This window comes from Oncorhynchus tshawytscha, linkage group LG31 (genome assembly GCF_018296145.1).
Source record: "Oncorhynchus tshawytscha isolate Ot180627B linkage group LG31, Otsh_v2.0, whole genome shotgun sequence".
Lineage (NCBI taxonomy): Eukaryota > Metazoa > Chordata > Actinopteri > Salmoniformes > Salmonidae > Oncorhynchus > Oncorhynchus tshawytscha.
The window spans coordinates 104,638-122,212 of NC_056459.1; the positions used below are offsets into that span (position 1 = coordinate 104,638).

Consider the following 17,575-nt stretch of genomic DNA (forward strand, 5'->3'; position numbering starts at 1 on the left):
GTTGTGAAGCCACGCCCATTTCTGAAGAATTGTCTTATGGGCCTTAATAGTACGGAAATAGTGTCTACCTCGTGTATACTTCGTATTTTTGCGAATTACGTATGACATCCTGGAACTTTTGGCATACTAACTAGGTCCATACTATTATCGATAACTATACTAGATACTCAATTCACGTCCGAAATAGTACGGTTAGTATGAGTATTCGAACACAGTTTACGTGTTTTGACCTTACAAATATGTCCACCAACCTCCTCTAATTCACTCACTTCCTGCCGGTGCAAAAAATGAGTGTCAATATGAACCCCCTGTTTCCGGCAATGCCTCCTTTCCGGCAGCGGCTATTTCCTCGCCAACATGCCAGTGAGTACTGGAGCCTGACATAATTGCGATTTTAACCGTTCATATGGGGCTTTAGATGCCAATACTGGAGTCAGTAATGCATAATAATGCGAGTACTGACTGTTGTGTGTTTTAGCTCTGTCGGCCTATTCAGTGCCGAGGTGTTGCTATTACAATCATTCACATACTCGCGCATTGTGATACAAGATGGCGGCCTGCATATCGCAAACATGGAGAAAGAGTCACCTGAAAATGGAACATTGTCTAAATATATACGCGCAACAGCGGTCGCTGTTAAACATACAGTTGACGTGTGTACTAGTAGATTTATATAGTGCCAGTTACTGCTCAATGTTATTATTTTGCCTCGGAACAAGGGTCAGCGTTGACGTTACGTAACGTAATCCAGTGAGCAAGAGTTGTAGTAGCTATGAGGTTTTGGATCGCAAATTCATTACAGTTCCTTGGCAGTATCACTCGCTGCAATTTTCATATTTTGATGTCAATTTCAACAAAGCTGGAGTGGTTGATATGTGATTCGATTTCAATGTAATTCAACTGGCTGTGAGCCAACACCCATTGTGGGTTGTGTATCTGACATAACTATTGGCTGATACCGCGATGTAGCTTTCTCTGGATAGGGGGGTCTGCTATTGACAAATGTTAAATGCACGGTCTGTCACTTGTAAACAGTAGTCCTAACTAATCAAGCTAAATAATGTTTTAAGCAGTCTTTTGTCCACTCTTCTGCAGCTCGCAAAAGACTTGTTGCACCCATCCCCTGAGGAGGAGAAGAGGAGCCACAAGAAGAAGCGTCTCGTCCAGAGCCCTAACTCCTATTTCATGGATGTTAAGTGCCCAGGTAGATCCAGCTCTTTCCTTCATTGGACTCATGTTTGAAGGGGCCACCTTGTCTATCTGAATACAGTAGCTAAATGATTCAGTACTTACAACATTGTATTCATTAGGAAGCAAATGGGGAGGGGCCTATTAGTATTTGTCCTATAAGAAACACTCGTTTCAGTTTCTTTGCTGCCATGTACACTATGAATACACCCCCAGACACTAATGATGTTGGTCTTCAGATTGTGTGTTTAATATTTTGTATTTTTCTGTTTCCCTCAGGGTGCTACAAGATCACAACTGTGTTCAGCCACGCTCAGACGGTTGTGCTGTGTGTGGGTTGCTCCACAGTTCTGTGTCAGCCCACTGGCGGCAAAGCACGTCTCACAGAGGGTCAGTAGTCTCAGCATTCTGTCCCCCCCTGGGTTTTCCAACTCATGTTGGAGAGTGGATAGTCTCTAATTTAATATCTGTGGAAAAACTCACAGTAGTAACAGTTAAGTACAGCATCTCAATATTTATTGATGTAGTTATGTTATGTTAATAACCTATGTTAATGAATAGTAATTTGACTGGATGATATTGGCACAGATTAATTCAGACTTGTCACATTCACTGTAGATGTTAATGGCTCATATCTTTATCAAATGACCTAACTGCACTGTCAAGTGACTGGACTGCCACCCCAATGGTTGTACTGTCTCATTCCAGTGCCAGATGATACATCTCAGTTTGCAGAAGGGTAGGGCTAGACCACTGGCTCTCTCCTTTCGAAGGCTGAGAACAAGATGCAAGTTATGCTATGGTGCTACTTATTATTTAGGTGTTGCAGTACACTGGATTCCAACATTGCTTTAGCAGATCTTAAATTATTGTTTTGGCATGCAAACGTGCCATGTAGACTGTTTAGCACTAGATGCTGTAAATATGCAACCAAATGAATGAACACTGTCCCGCTACTCTCTAGTCATTCAGATTGTAGTGGTAATGCCCCCATTGTCTGTGGCCTGACTGTCCTTTTCTCTTTCCATCAGGGTGCTCATTCAGGAGGAAGCAGCATTAGTTGTACTCCCGATGCCCTGGTAGAGATATGGGAGAGGGGTTGGACAGGTTGATTTCAGCGACTCCAGCCTTGACACAGCAGTCCCTGCATCCAAGAAACAGCGGATTGATCTAGAAGTGCTCATGACGTCTGGACGCCAGATGGGAGTACTCTGTGATAGTCCACTTTGTTGCTGTAACTCAACCCTCCAACCAGTCTCTTAATAAAATATTGTTTTGGCTAAAGAATTGGGGTGGTTTGATCTTTTGTTCCCTTTTCCATATTTGCCTATGATGGCATGGAAACACTGTTCTATAGCACAGTTGCCTGACTTCATTGCAGAAATTACAACGCCGGGATCCGTATTTAAGATATCTGCTGAACACATGATTAAGCAATCTGATTCCCAACTATTACGTGGCACGCAACACCTGCGCATGTAGTTGGGCAGGAACTCAACCACTGGCATGTGTTCATAGCCTGTTCCAGTAAAGCGAGTTTGTTTTTTCAAGAACATTCAGTGCACATGCTGGTTAACAACACATTTTTTGTTTAATTCTGAGAATGTTAAAATCAAGACTAGTATCACCAAGGTTTTTTTGGGGCCAGTATGGGTCACTTATCAGTACTGCATATAAGTCTGGATGTTGGTTCATTGTAATTCTAATAAAAATATAATCCATCCCTTATTGCTTTGACACATTCTTTACGTACACTTTGAACAGTTATTCCTATAAAGTATCTTTTGAAGATCCTCGTCCCAACTTTTGCCCATCAATTTCTTTCTACCTTTCCCTGTGACAATACACATTGCATACCTCTTGCCATCTTACCTATCCTGTCCTGCCATGCTCCATGTCACTGCCTGCTCCTCCCTCTCCCTGAGCAGGTGGCGGATGGAAGCATTTTGTGTGGCGAGGGTGCTAGAGAGGAGGGGCATTAGGGTCCTAAAGCCTTCTCTCAGCTCCTCCACATTCTGCTGCAGACTGTTTGTGTGTTTTTCCAGGTCCCCTCGGCATCCACTCACCTCTGACAGCACGTCATACATCAGATTCTGCATCTACATGGGGGAAAAGGTGCAGAGTGGTCTGAGAATGTGATAATGTTTAGAAGATTGTCGATTGCTCCCTTCTCTAGAATATTGGTCATATTTGGTTGTTGCAACAGTAGTGGCCTAGCCTGGACTCAGATCTGTTTGTGCTACCATGTCAACTCCTCGTCACTCATTTGGCATGACAAGGAGTTGACATGATAGCACAAACAGATCTGGGTCCAGGCTAGTAGTGGCCTCTAGAATATTGGTCATATTTGGTTGTTGCAACAGTAGTGGGTGAACCTAATGGGTAACCGTGCCTGTCTCTCACCTTGCAGAGATCCACCAGCGTGTTGGCCTGGTCAGCCAATTTCCTCCTTTCCATCTTCACATCACGCAGCCTGGGGTGAACACAGAGGAAGAAGATTTCTAACATTCAGACATAATCACAGGACAGGTAAAACAAATTGAAAATATAATTCATGATAAACAGAGAATGACCATTTCTGTATTACAGTCGAGGCTTTCACAAGTTCTAGAGTTCTGACACCCCTGTGCATGTGGTGTAAAGTGTAACCTCATTGGCTTTTCAGAGGGGAATATCTAAGCTGATTGGTGGGTTACTTGGGGAAGTGTGTTTTGAATGGTGCTTTACCGGTGGATTGCGAGCAGCAGCTTCCTCTGGTGCATGCGCACTCTGCAGTGGTCTCTCTCCCTGGCCAGCTTGGTGTGTTTGTAGATCATCCAGGTCTCTCTCAGTACATTTGCTGCAGCAATTTTTATCTGGAAGAGAACAATTGCTTCCTCATCCAACACTCAGTTTTCAATGTGTGCATCCCAAATGGCACCCTTTTACCGCTGCACTATATAGGGAATAGGTTGCCATTTGTGAGACAGTCCATGATTCATACAACTTTACAGGTCAACGTTGAATGTCTCACATATGTTAAGTCAAGGTTCCAAAGACCACTATTGAATACATTCACATGTTAATTAAGTCAGGTGAGTTTTACCCCTTTTGTAAAGTGGGAATCCATCATGAAGTTGTGGACGTGTTTCTCTGCCCTGGTCAGCTCCAGTTTCCTGGCAACCACGGCAACCACCAGCACTGTGCAACCAGCCCCCTTGTGTGTGTATGACAGTGAGAGAAATAAACAAAACAAAAAAGGTTAAAGGCCCAGCGCAATCAAAATCTAGATGTTCCTGTTTTATTTCCACACTAGGAGTTGGAATAGAACTATGAAATTGTGAAAATTATGATAATGTCCTTTTAGTGTAGGAGCTATTTGAAAAGACCACCTGAAATATTAGCCTGTTTTGGTGGAAGTTTTGGCCTACCCGGTGACACCACCAGGCGGTAAATGAGTTAATAGACCAATAAGAAAGAGATTTCCAAACCAATAACAGCTAGTTTTCAGTTTTCCCCTCCCCTCTCAGACTACTGCCAGGCAGTCCTAGCTAAATTCTTGCTTGGGATATTGGTCTTGCTAAGAAGTCATTTTTGTTAATTTTTCACTATTTTAATTGAGAACAATCACAGGAGGGTACTTAATTGTTAACCAGAAATGATTTGATATTGAGATAAAAATGGCTGCATTGGGTCTTTAAGGAAAAGAAGACAGTATGCTAATGACCACAATTACAATGATTCCCACCACCTTCTCTTTTAAAGATTTCATCAAATTATTCCAAGGCACCGGCAACAAGCCAACTCAGCTGTGCGATTGCCTTTCCTATTTCGCCGAAGCTGCTTACCATGATCCCAGTGAGTAGACAGATGCTGCGGCCACAGTAGGTGTGGGGAACAACATCCCCATAACCAATGGACAAGAAGGTGACCGAGACCATCCACAGGGCCTCCATGTAGTTACTGCTCAGGTCCTTATAGTTGTGGTGTCTAGAGGACAAGGGAGGGATGATGGTTCAGCTTTTCCTCTGTCTTGTCCACTCTTACCATATTAACATTTAACAAAAAACTTGTTTCTGTCTAGGAGTGTGATATTTGACTGTATTTTTGATATGACTGACTGAACTTATGATGGGCCCATCTGATATTAGTCACAGTACAGGTTGGTCCAAGTCATATACAGTGGGGCAAAAAAAGTATTTAGTCAGCCACCAATTGTGCAAGTTCTCCCACTTAAAAAGATGAGAGAGGCCTGTAATTTTCATCATAGGTACACTTCAACTATGACAGACAAAATGAGAAAAAAAATCCAGAAAATCACATAGTAGGATTTTTTATGAATTTATTTGCAAATTATGGTGGAACAAGATATTTGTGGCGTGGTTGAAATACGAGTTTTAATGACTCCAACCTAAGTGTATGTAAACTTCCGACTTCAACTGTATGTATTCATTTACTCAGTACTTTGTTGAATTACCTTTGGCAGAAATGACAGCCTCGAGTCTTCTTGGATATGACGCTACAAGCTTGGCGCACCTGTATTTGAGGAGCTTCTCCTATTGTTCTCTGCAGATCATCTCAAGCTCTGTCCGGTTGGAAGGTGCACAGCTGCACAGCTATTTTCAGGTCTCTCCAGAGATGTTAGATCGGGTTCAAGTCTGGGCTCTGGCTGGGCCACTCAAGGACATTGTCTTGGCTGTGTGCTTAGTGTCGTTGTCCTTTTGGAAGGGGAACCTTCGCCCCAGTCTGAGGTCCTGAGCACTCTGGAGCAGGATTTCATCAAGGATCACTGTACTTTGCTCCGTTCATCTTTCCCTTCGATCCTGACTAGTCTCCCAATCCCTGCCACTGAAAACATCCCCACAGCATGATGCTGCCACCACCATGCTTCACCGTAGGGATAATATTGGGCAGGTGATGAGCCGTGACTGGTTGCCTCCAGATGTGACTCTTATTCCATTTTCTCTACATCTAAAGGCACAACCTAGAATCGAGCCAATGTCTTAAGTAGTTGAAGATGTTATTACTCCAACCTCGTGAAAGTGACAAACTAACATGTTTTCATTTTTGTCAAAAACAACTTTATATATACTTTTATAACCTTTGATTTGATGGCCTTTGTGAAATATATTTTCCATAACCACAAATATTGTATTTTCAGCCATTTGAAGCTGGTGTACAAAACCAAAATAAATAGTGCACATAGAACAGATCTACGGCTTCTTAGACTTGCTTACAATGAGCATGACAGATCTATAACTTACATTTCTATATGAATTTGTTCGGGTTGCCCAAAAAGTTACATATTGCAGCTTTAACTCAAAATAAAGTTCTTTACCCAGTCAGATATAGTGTAGTGCAAGAGGAATTTAGTCAATAAATAGTTTGCTATCCCTTTTCTTTTCTTTCTGTGTCAGCAAATTTATTTATTTAGTAGAAATTTATCAGGATGAAATCTCATGAGATGCACCATCTCGTTTTCAAGAATGTCCAAATCAAAAAACAAACAAACAATATGGATGGATCGAAATTTAAGGAATGGTAGCTGGAGGGTCATGCTTTTTCAATTTTGGTCAAGGGGAGGGTTTAGTATTTAATCTAGTCCAGGGGAGGGTCATGTAATTTCTAATTCATGAAAATTAGACATTTCTCAGTGTTTTAGAGTTAGTTGCTTACTAGGCTATACAGTGCATTTGGAGAGTATTCAGACCCCTTGACTTTTTCCAAATTTTGTTACGTTACAGCCTTATTCTAAAATTAATTTGTTTTATTCCCCCACATCAATCTACACACAATATCCCATAATAACAAAGCAAAAACTGGTTTTTAGAAATGTTTGCAAATGTGGGGGGGAAAAGTATTTAGTCAGCCACCAATTGTGCAAGTTCTCCCACTTTAGAAGATGAGAGGCCTGTAATTTTCATCATAGGTACACTTAAACTATTATGACAGACAAAATGAGAAGAAAAAAATCCAGAAAATCACATTGTAGGATTTTTAGTTGATTTATTTGCAAATTATGGTGGAAAATAAGTATTTGGTCACCTACAAAACAAGCAAGATTTCTGGCTCTCACAGACCTGTAACTTCTTCTTTAAGAGGCTCCTCTGTCCTCCACTCGTTACCTGTATTAATGGCACCTGTTTGAACTTGTTATTAATATAAAAGACACCTGTCCACAACCTCAAACAGTCACACTAAAACTTCACTATGGCCAAGACCAAAGAGCTGTCAAAGGACACCAAAATTGTAGACCTGCACCAGGCTGGGAAGACTGAATCTGCAATAGGTAAGCAGCTTGGTTTGAAGAAATCAACTGTGGGAGCAATTATTAGGAAATGGAAGACATGGAAGACAATGGAAGACCACTGATAATCTCCCTCCATCTGGGGCTCCACGCAAGATCTCACCCCGTGAGGTCAAAATGTTCACAAGAACGGTGAGCAAAAATCCCAGAACCACACGGGGGGACCTAGTGAATGACCTGCAGAGAGCTGGGACCAAAGTAACAAAGCCTACCATCAGTAACACACTACGCCGCCAGGGACTCAAACCCTGCAGTGCCAGACGTGTCCCCCTGCTTAAGCCAGCACATGTCCAGGCCCATCTGAAGTTTGCTAGAGAGCATTTGGATGATCCAGAAGAAGATTGGCAGAATCTTTTTGGTAAAAACTCAACTCGTTGTGTTTGGAGGACAAAGAATGCTGAGTTGCATCCAAAGAACACCATACCTACTGTGAAGCATGGGGGTGGAAACATCATGCTTTGGGGCTGTTTTTCTGCAAAGGGACCAGGACGACTGATCCGTGTAAAGGAAAGAATGAATGGGGCCATGTATCGTGAGATTTTGAGTGAAAACCTCCTTCCATCAGCAAGGGCATTGTAGATGAAACGTGGCTGGGTCTTTCAGCATGACAATGATCCCAAACACACTGCCTGGGCAACGAAGGAGTGGCTTCGTAAGAAGCATTTCAAGGTCCTGGAGTGGCCTAGCCAGTCTCCAGATCTCAAACCCATAGAAAATCTTTGGAAGGAGTTGAAAGTCCGTGTTGCCCAGTAACAGCCCCAAAACATCACTGCTCTAGAGGAGATCTGCATGGAGGAATGGGCCAAAATACCAGCAACAACAGTGTGTGAAAACCTTGTGAAGACTTACAGAAAATGTTTGACCTCTGTCATTGCCAACAAAGGGTATATAACAAAGTATTGAGATAAACTTTTGTTATTGACCAAATACTTATTTTCCACCATAATTTGCAAATAAATTAAAAATCCTACAATGTGATTATCTGGATTGTTTTCTCATTTTGTCTGTCATAGTTGAAGTGTACCTATGATGAAAATTACAGGCCCCTCATCTTTTTAGGTGGGAGAACTTGCACAATTGGTGGCTGACTAAATACTTTTTTGCCCCACTGTATTTAAAAAAATATGAAATATCACATTTACATTTGTTTTCAGACCGTTTATTCAGTACTTTGTTGAAGCACATTTGGCAGCAATTTAGCCTCGAGTCTTCTTGGGTATGATGCTACATGCTTGGCACAACTGTATTTGGGGAGTTTTTCTTTTTTTTCCATTCTTTTCTGCAGATCTTCTCAAACTTTTCAGCTTGGATGGGGAGCATCGCAGCGCAGCTATTTTCAGGTCTCTCCAGAGATGTTCGATCTAGTTCAATTCTGGGCTCTGGCTGGGCCACTCAGGGACATTCAGAGACTTCTTCCGAAGCCACAACTGCATTGTCTTGGCTGTGTGCTTAGTGTCATTGTCCTGTTGGAATGTGAACCTTCACCCAGGTCTGAGTTCCTGAGCGCTCTGGAGCAGGTTTTCATCAAGAAGCTCTCTGCTTCGTTCATCATTGTCTCGATCCCGACTAGTCTCCCAGTCTCTGAAAAACATCCCCACACCATGATGCTGCCACCACCATGCTTCACCGTAGGGATGGTGCCAGGTTTCCTCCAGACGTGATGCTAGGCATTCAGGCCAGACTTCAATCTTGGTTTCATCAGACCAGAGAATCTTGTTTCTCATGGTTTGAGAGTCCTTTAGGTGCCTTTTGGCAAACTCCAAGAGGGCTGTCATGTGCCTTTTACTGAGGAGTGGCTTCCGTCTGGCCATTCTACCATAAAGGCTTGATTGGTGGAGTGCTGCAAAGATGGTTGTCCTTCTGGAAGGTTCTCCCATCTTCACAGAGGAACTCTGGATCTCTGTCAGAATGACCATTCGGTTCATGGTCACCTCCCTGACCAAGGTCCTTCTCCCCCCGATTGCTCAGTTTGGCCCAGGCGGACAGCTCTAGGAAGAGTGTTAGCGGTTCCAAACTTCATACATTTAAGAATGATGGAGGCCATTGTGTTCTTGGGGAGCTACAATGCTGCAGAAATGTTTTGATACCCTTCCCCAGATCTGTGCTTCTGTGTCAGAGCTCTACGTACAATTCCTTCGACGTCATTGCTTGGTTGTTGCTCTGACATGCACGGTCAACTGTGGAACCTTAAATAGACAGGTGTGTGCCTTTTCAAATGATTTCCAATCAATTGAATTTACCACAGGTGGACCCCAATCAAGTTGTAGAAACATCTCAAGGATGGGGAGGCAGGGTAGCCTAGTGGTTAGAGCGTTGGACTAGTAACCGGAAGGTTGCAAGTTCAAAACTCCCGAGCTGACAAGGTACAAATCTGTCGTTCTGCCCCTGAACATGCAGTTAACCCACTGTTCCTAGGAAGTCATTGAAAATAAGAATTTGTTCTTAACTGACTTGCCTAGTTAAATAAAGGTTAAAAAAATAAAAAGATCCATGGAAACAGGATGCACCTGAGCTCAATTTTGAGTCTCATAGCAAAGGTTTCGAATAGTAAATAAAAAGAAAATGGTGTTTTTTGTGATACATTTGCAAACATTTCTAAAAACCTGTCTTCACTTGGTAATTATGGGATATTATTTGTAGATTGATAAGGACCATTTTTTATTTGATCAATTTTTAGAATAAAGCTTTAACGTAACCATATTTGGCACTATCAAGTACACCTACAGGTTATTTGTGTGGTCTCAATCAAATTATCAACGAAGTGCATGCTCGGAGAAGCACAGAGCAGTTATATTTCTTAGATTGCTGCTGGGATTGTGTAATTACAACTAGGCTGGCTGCATTACACACTGCAATGGATATTCAAACCCTGCTCTTGCTGATCAAAAACTGTTTACTGTGTGCTGCGTAACCAATGGCTGTGATGTGTAGGTATAAGGTGGCAGGTCAGGAGGAGTCAAAGGCTTCTTCAGAAAATAATTAATCAAACGCGTATAAGCCTGTGTTCTGTTCAGTTTCAGAAAGAGAGTGCGAAGATGTAACGAAAGGATAACGCGAACTTCTAGCAACCCTGTGGGTTGCAAGTTTGAATCTCATCACGAACAACTATAGCATTTTAGCTAATTAGCTACTTTTCAGATACTTTCAAATACTTAACATGTAAGCTAATCCTTCACCTAACCCTTTTAGTTAGCCCTTCCCCTAAAACTTTAACCTAACTCCTAAATGTAACCCTAACCCCTGAACCCAGCTAACATTAGCCAACTAATGTTAGCCACCTAGCTAGAATTTGTAACATATCATAGTTTTGGAAATGTGTCATATATTGTGCATAAACAAATTCAAAACATATTGTACATTTTTCAAACTGGTAACATATAATATGTGTTGTAATTCATAACATATCATACGAAATGGATAATGTACATCCACAAATTAATACATAGCATACGAAAAGTTACATCTCATACTAAATGGAGTGTCTCGGACTTGCGTACAGAATAATACGAAATGCTCTGAGACCAGGTTGGTTAGTGAAGCAAACGCTCTGCGGAGCCGGAGCAGAGCCTGTTTGCCCACGCTTACCAATTGATTTAGGCTGTGTTTGCAGGTTGCGTCCTTCCCACTGCTGAACAGAACTGTGCTGCTAATATTAATTGTGCTTATCAATCTCCCAAAAATATTGTCTAGTCCATTTAGTAGTCAGATTTTAGTCACAGGGATAATTTTGTCAACTGAAAATATATATTTATTTGTTTAGTTATATTTTTTTCTGGGTCTATTTAGTCAGTTATAGTCTCATTAATTGCCACTGAAAAATAGGTTTTTGAGTAATATTTTAGTCACTGTTTTTGTTGACGAAATTAACACCACTGAATGAATCCCGGGAAAAGTCTATTGCATATTTCACTCCTCCTCAATCTCCTCATTTCCCTTCTTACAGGCTGACTACACCGCTAGCGTTGCAAAATAAATGTAGAAATCTATGTTATTCAATTATTGCACCCACACTGCCTGCGTGCGTTCCAACGAGTGTCTGCATTGCCAAGGGCTAAAATATAAGTAAGTTCTATTTCTGACACAGATCGAGCTGCAAGTCCTTCCTCTCCCATCCCCTCATTGGTTTATAGAAGCAGGTACCCACGTGCCATCTCCTCATTGGTTATACCCACGTGGGTGACTGAAAGATGAACGAGGTCAGTGGCGAAAAAGCCTGGAAGGAGGAGAGAGAACTAGAAATGATTCGGGTTGACCGTTTTATGTGTGAATTAATTGTCGGAGTATTCATTTCAGGTAAAATAACAACTCAATGTTGATATCCCAGGACAAATTAGCTAGCAACAGCAATTAGCTAAATAGGACAAATTAGCTAGCAAGTGCAAGCTAGCTAGCTAAATTGCCATACATGTTTAATGCTTTTTCGACCGGTCCCCCAATTAATATAATCGGTTCAGAGTTTGTTTTGATATTTCAACCTGTGTGTCCTAATCGTGTTTGGTGTGGGGGGACAAAATACATTTATGCACGATGGCGCACGCACGCAGCCGGTTCAGGTTCCATGTTAGTCACTCACCTCTCACAGACATGAAGGCCCCATGCAGCGATGAGCCACAGAGAGACGCTGAAGATCATCAACACAGTGCCAGGGTAGATGGTCATCAGCGCTTTGACCACAAAACGGCTGTTGAAGTGGATCTGGATACAAGTAATAATAATATTCATATCCACAGTAAGAATGGAGAGGTTTGCAAAGCCAAGCGGGAAGTTCAAGGTTATCAGTTTGATCAGTGTTAAAAAAGCAATAACAAGGGAAGGAATTACAGTGGGAGGATTTGGTAGAGACTCAGGAGAGTGGGAGAGGGAGGCGGGTTGCGGGACAAAGCAGAATGTAGTGTCACTGTCATAGTAGTGTCCCCAACAAACTCAAGTTGTACAAAAAAAAAAGTAAAATAATTACAAAAGCATTGTGGAGATACTGCACAATGGTTGTGTAAACATTTTTGTGCCTACAAAATCTCGACATCAGTAGTAAGTATCTTCTCATTCAAGTGGAATTTTGGATATGGCTTGAAAACGTACAGTATCTCAATCCAAGGATGGAAGGTGTAGCTTTACTTCTAATTATCACATATCGAGAAGATTTAAATACTTCTGGTTGTTATTAAATTGCCTTTTTTGTTAGCATGCTCAGCGAGCCAATGCTAAAGCAGACCATTGGATTCCATGAAAATGCAACACCTAGCAATGGAGTAGCTGCTGGAAGTGTTGTGGAATCCAATGGGCAGCTTTAGCATCGTATCGTGGTACTTGCTACTGAACTTCAAGTCAAATCCATTTTGGCTAATGTACAAACTGAGTGTGTACAAGTCCATTAAAGCAAGTAACTAAGATTTGAGGGAGAGGTTGCACCACTTGCATGGTGACCAATGTTGACCACTGACCTTGTTGAGGGCGCCAATGCTGCGCGAGGCCGTGTCTGTGTAGAGTCGGCTGTGCAGCATCAAGGCACGACCCAGGAGGTAGAGTCGCAGGAACATGGGCAGAGCCAGCACAATCTCCAGCTCCGTCTCTGACAGCGTGGGGGACATGGCTTGCCACGACAATGGGAGACCCACCGGGAACGGATGCACCACCGCTACAAACAGCTCCAGGGCGATCAGAGTCACTCGTTCCATTGTCATGGCGATTCGCCAGTCCTCTGCTCCGTTATCGTGGATGTAGAGCTTTCAGTGATGAGAGTATGGGTACAAAACCATATCCAAGTTAGAGCATAGAGGCAGTACGGTGTCACTGAAAGTGTAGTCAAAGTGTAATAAATTATATAACGAGAGGTACCAGACAAGGTTGCCCTCTGTCACAATCTTCTTTCCAGGTTAGCAATAGAACCTCTACTATACTATAGTCTGGCATATAACAAAAAAATTGAAGAGTAGAATGACTTAAAATAATCAAAGCCAAGGGATCATAGCTTGTTTAAAATAGGGAGATATGGGCAGTATATTAAGTAGTCAGAGAGGTGAAATTACCTGCACCTCACAGATGTGGTAGGCAATGATCAGGCCCAGCAGGATAAGAGAAGACAGGCTGATAATAGACTTCATAGCCACGGAGTATATGGAGCTCTGTAGGGGAACACATGTAGTGGACTCACTCATCTTAACATACAATACCCTTCAATTGGGCAAATATGCCTTCTTTTAACATACAGCTGGGATTCAATCATAGTGCATTGTAGCACGCTTGACATTTAAAAGGTCATTTCAGATTGATACAATCTTCGCAAACATGGGAACATTAAAAGGCATGTTGTCCACAGCGCTCTACAGTACAACGTGCCTCAGACTGCATCTTGGCCACAGTAACCTTCATTCAAATATGCCATCTTCAGTAACAAACACTGAAGACCTTCAAATACATTTCTCTGAGTTAGAACTCATTATTTCTCATTAATTACCCAGGTGTCCCCCGTATTTCAAAAATGTGATCTGTGCCTGGTTGAACTTGCCTGGCTTAGTTAACCTACAGAAAAGACCCAAAACTGCAAACCCTTCCCATCTGGCACTCCAGGCAGACTCAAGCAAATGCTCAAAGTATACAGAAAAAAAATTAAGCATTGGAACCCATATCTGTACCCCAAGACTCACCTTACTGTAGACGCTCCAGGAGAGCTCTGTCTCGGTGACCATGACCACCACTCCAAACATCCCCACAGCGAGCGCACAGTCATTCAGCCTCTGCCTCCTCTCAAACAACGCCCTTCGCCGGACCAGCCTATGACCGATGCTCTGGGTCTTCTTGTGAGGGCAGTCACGGGGACCATCCTTGGGCTCTGCACCACTGCTCTCCTCACCTCCACCATAGGTGCTCTTGGCCTCAGATTTGGTGTGATTCTTGTCAGAGCTGGATGTTTGATTGGAGTCCTTTGGCTGGTAGTCGTCTTTGGTTGTAATGATAATCTCAGGTAGACTCTGGCGGACTTGCATCTCCATTGATGTGGGCTCTAGCCTTTGACCTCCTTCACTGGGAGGCCCACTTTCTGTCTCCCTTAAGTCCATACGAGACATGCGGACTCTGTTGTAGGGTGACTGAGTGGATTTCATGTCCTGCTGGCGCCTCTGTGGGCTTGCCTTTTTGGCTTTACTACCCCAAATCTGTTCCTTGTGCCCAGCATTCTGTTCATTTCCTGCTGGCTTCTCGCCTCTCTTTTCCTTGCGCACCTCCTTCCCCCTAACCTTTTCCTTATCGTCTCCCCTTCGGGGTGAGGGTGGGACATATTGGCAGCCATTGTAATATTGGAGGGTGGGTGGTGACTGGGTTCCATCGAGCCACACTGAGTGATCTTCCCCTCTTTGACATGAGTGGTTCCTTCTGCACTGGTTGCCAAAAACAGAAGGGAGAGGGACCACTTTTGATTGAAGGAGGGGATGTTGATCCTCCTCATTCTGCATTGTCAAGTTCATAGAGGGAGAGGGCTCCATCTAGGGATTGATACATATTGAAATATTTTATGGGGTTTGGAAAGAGACAAAAGTGAGTTAATGCAGCCAGTCGGAGTGAAAACAGTAAAAATGTGTAAGAGGGAAGCATATAAAAACACAAACTCTATTGTAAAAGAAATCTGAGGCGGAGTTGATATGCCTGCGGAATGCTAAGAGATTCACAGAAGACATTCATACTCTTCACAGTTCACATGTAAACATGAACACAAATCTTCCTCTGTGATAATGGTTGACAATATATTGACATTTCTCTATGGGGTTTCCATTGAAGATAATATGATAAGACAATGGAAACCTGGTGGAAAAACTTATCTAGAAACACTAGAATTTTTGAAGATATTGCAGCACCTGGTAATCTTACCATGTCAATCATCAATATTCTTGCCAAATTACTATTAAAACCTAGTTGTTTCCGCTCAGTCTTACCTTTCCACGTATTTCAGGTACTTCCAACTAAGTTTTCAATTCCACCGTTGTTGGATAAGAATGCCCCCGTTCTTTTTAAATTCCTTAAATTGTCCTTTAGTCAATATCCTCAAAGTCAACACAAAGGAATTGAAGCATCAGTTAAATATATCTTGGATATTACCTAAGGATAATTAGGTGACAAAACTACAAAAATATATTCAGTTTCTCTAGTCTCTCAGAAATAACTTTCTATCAATCCAGCTCCCCTCCCACAGACACAAGTAAAGGTTATGAACTATAATCCATATAGCAGCATATGAACCATATGTCCATGGATATCAATTGTATTATGACTCCTTTATTTAATTATTTTCCACTTAAGTTATGTCCATCATGACATATTAATTTAAACTAGGCTTATGACTGACTAAGATCCACAGTTTCAGTTGTCCCCCAGTTGCATGGCAAAGTATTTGTCATCTGACAGAATAATTCATCAAATTTGTCAGTTCTTTCTCCTGTTTCTCCTTTTGTGTGTGTGTGTGTATGTGTTGAATAAGGGAAGAATAGTTGACATTTTGATTTATTGAGTGATAAGAATTACTATTTTATTGGGTTTTATTTTTATTATGGTCATGGGAGCTTGCCAAGCTGGCAATTTGGATCATTTCCCATTTAATCTAAGAGAGTGCGTGATGGTCCTGTGTATGAATGCAGGGGAGGAGATTATAGAAATATGACAGATTAATCAAATTGGTTTGAGAGTCAGAGATCTGATACTTACGGGCTAATGAAATATGTCACCCTTTAGCCTGACAATGTGGAGAGGGAAATGGTTTTGGAATTAAAGTCATAACAATGACATTCACCAACATTTAATTCCATCTATTAATACTTGACAGATGGGGCTCCAGTTAACAGAGGAGGTCAAGGAGGGTTGGAGAGAGGAGGATAAAGACAGGTATTGTAAAATCAAAATACAACACATACTCAAATCGAGATAGTAGCCTACTAGAAGTATGCAATGAGACAGGTGAAAGGCATTCGTCAAAAATAATCTATCAGGAAAAGGCTACTTTGAAAATGCCGCAGATACAGTTGAAGTCAGAAGTTTACATACACCTTAGCCAAATACATTTCAACTCAGTTTTTCACAATTCCTGACATTTAATCCAAGTAAAAATTCCCTGTCTTAGGTCAGTTAGGATCACCACTTTATTTTAAGAATGTGAAATGTCAGAATAATAGTAGAGAGAATGATTGACTTCAGCTTTTATTTCTTTCATCACATTCCCAGTGGGTCAGAAGTTTACATACACTCAATTAGTATTTGGTAGCATTGCCTTTAAATTGTTTCAATTGGGTCAAACATTTTGGGTAGCCTTCCACGGAGCTGGTGTAGCTGAGTCAGGTTTGTAGGCCTTCCAGCTCGCACATGCTTTTTCAGTTCTGCCCACACATTTTCTATACGATTGAGGTCAGGGTTTTGTTATGGCCACTCCAATACCTTGACTTTGTTGTCCTTAAGCCATTTTGCCACAACTTTGGAAGTATGCTTGGGGTCACTGTCCATTTGGAAGACCCATTAGCGACCAAGCTTTAACTTCCTGACTGATGTGTTGAGATGTTGCTTCAATATATTCACATAATTGTCCTCCCTCATGATGCCATCTATTTTGTGAAGTGCACCATTCGCTCCGGCAGCAAAGCACCCCCACAGCATGATGCTGCCACCCCTGTGCTTCACGGTTGGGATGGTGTTCTTCGGCTTGTGTGTGAGAGAACTCTTTTTATTTATTTAAATATGTTTTATATATATTGACTTTCAAGAGCCACTGCCTCTCTATCTACCCTTTTTTCTCCAAACATAACGATGGTCATTATGACCAAACAGTTCTATTTTTGTTTCATCAGACCAGAGGACATTTCTCCAAAAAGTACGATCTTTGTCCCTATGTGCTGTTGCAAACTGGAGTCTGGCTTTTTTATTGGTGGTTTTGGAGCGGTGGCTTCTTCCTTGCTGAGCGACCTTTCAGGTTATGTCAATATAGGACTCGTTTTACTGTGGATATAGATACTTTTGTACCTGTTTCCTCCAGGATCTTCACAAGGTCCTTTGCTGTCGTTTTGTGACTGATTTTGCACTTTTCGCACCAAAGTATGTTCATCTCTAGGAAACAGAACACGTCTCCTT

At 42.0% G+C, this 17,575-nt stretch overlaps 2 protein-coding genes and 1 non-coding gene across 3 annotated transcripts; 2 read left to right on the forward strand and 1 right to left on the reverse strand.

The window, feature by feature from the left end:
* The first annotated feature begins 219 nt into the window (after window positions 1–219).
* Window positions 220–2,475, forward strand: rps27.1 (ribosomal protein S27). The gene is made up of 4 exons (XM_024396184.2): window positions 220–363; window positions 1,096–1,204; window positions 1,468–1,578; window positions 2,220–2,475. The coding sequence occupies exons 1-4, from the start codon at window positions 358–360 to the stop codon at window positions 2,246–2,248; spliced, it is 255 nt and encodes an 84-aa protein (XP_024251952.1). The 5' UTR covers window positions 220–357; the 3' UTR covers window positions 2,249–2,475.
* On the forward strand, window positions 1,842–1,974 carry LOC112230049. Its single transcript, XR_002950266.1, has one exon. It is a non-coding gene; the product is annotated as a small nucleolar RNA SNORA35 (small nucleolar RNA).
* On the reverse strand, window positions 2,228–16,550 carry LOC112229991 (small conductance calcium-activated potassium channel protein 2-like). The gene is made up of 9 exons (XM_024396183.2): window positions 14,119–16,550; window positions 13,501–13,596; window positions 12,916–13,197; window positions 12,048–12,169; window positions 5,016–5,157; window positions 4,274–4,384; window positions 3,916–4,043; window positions 3,592–3,661; window positions 2,228–3,287 (listed from the first exon to the last, which is right to left on the reverse strand). Exons 1-9 carry the CDS (start codon window positions 14,950–14,952, stop codon window positions 3,057–3,059), a joined length of 2,016 nt encoding a protein of 671 aa, XP_024251951.1. The 5' UTR covers window positions 14,953–16,550; the 3' UTR covers window positions 2,228–3,056.
* Window positions 16,551–17,575: the final 1,025 nt, after the last annotated feature.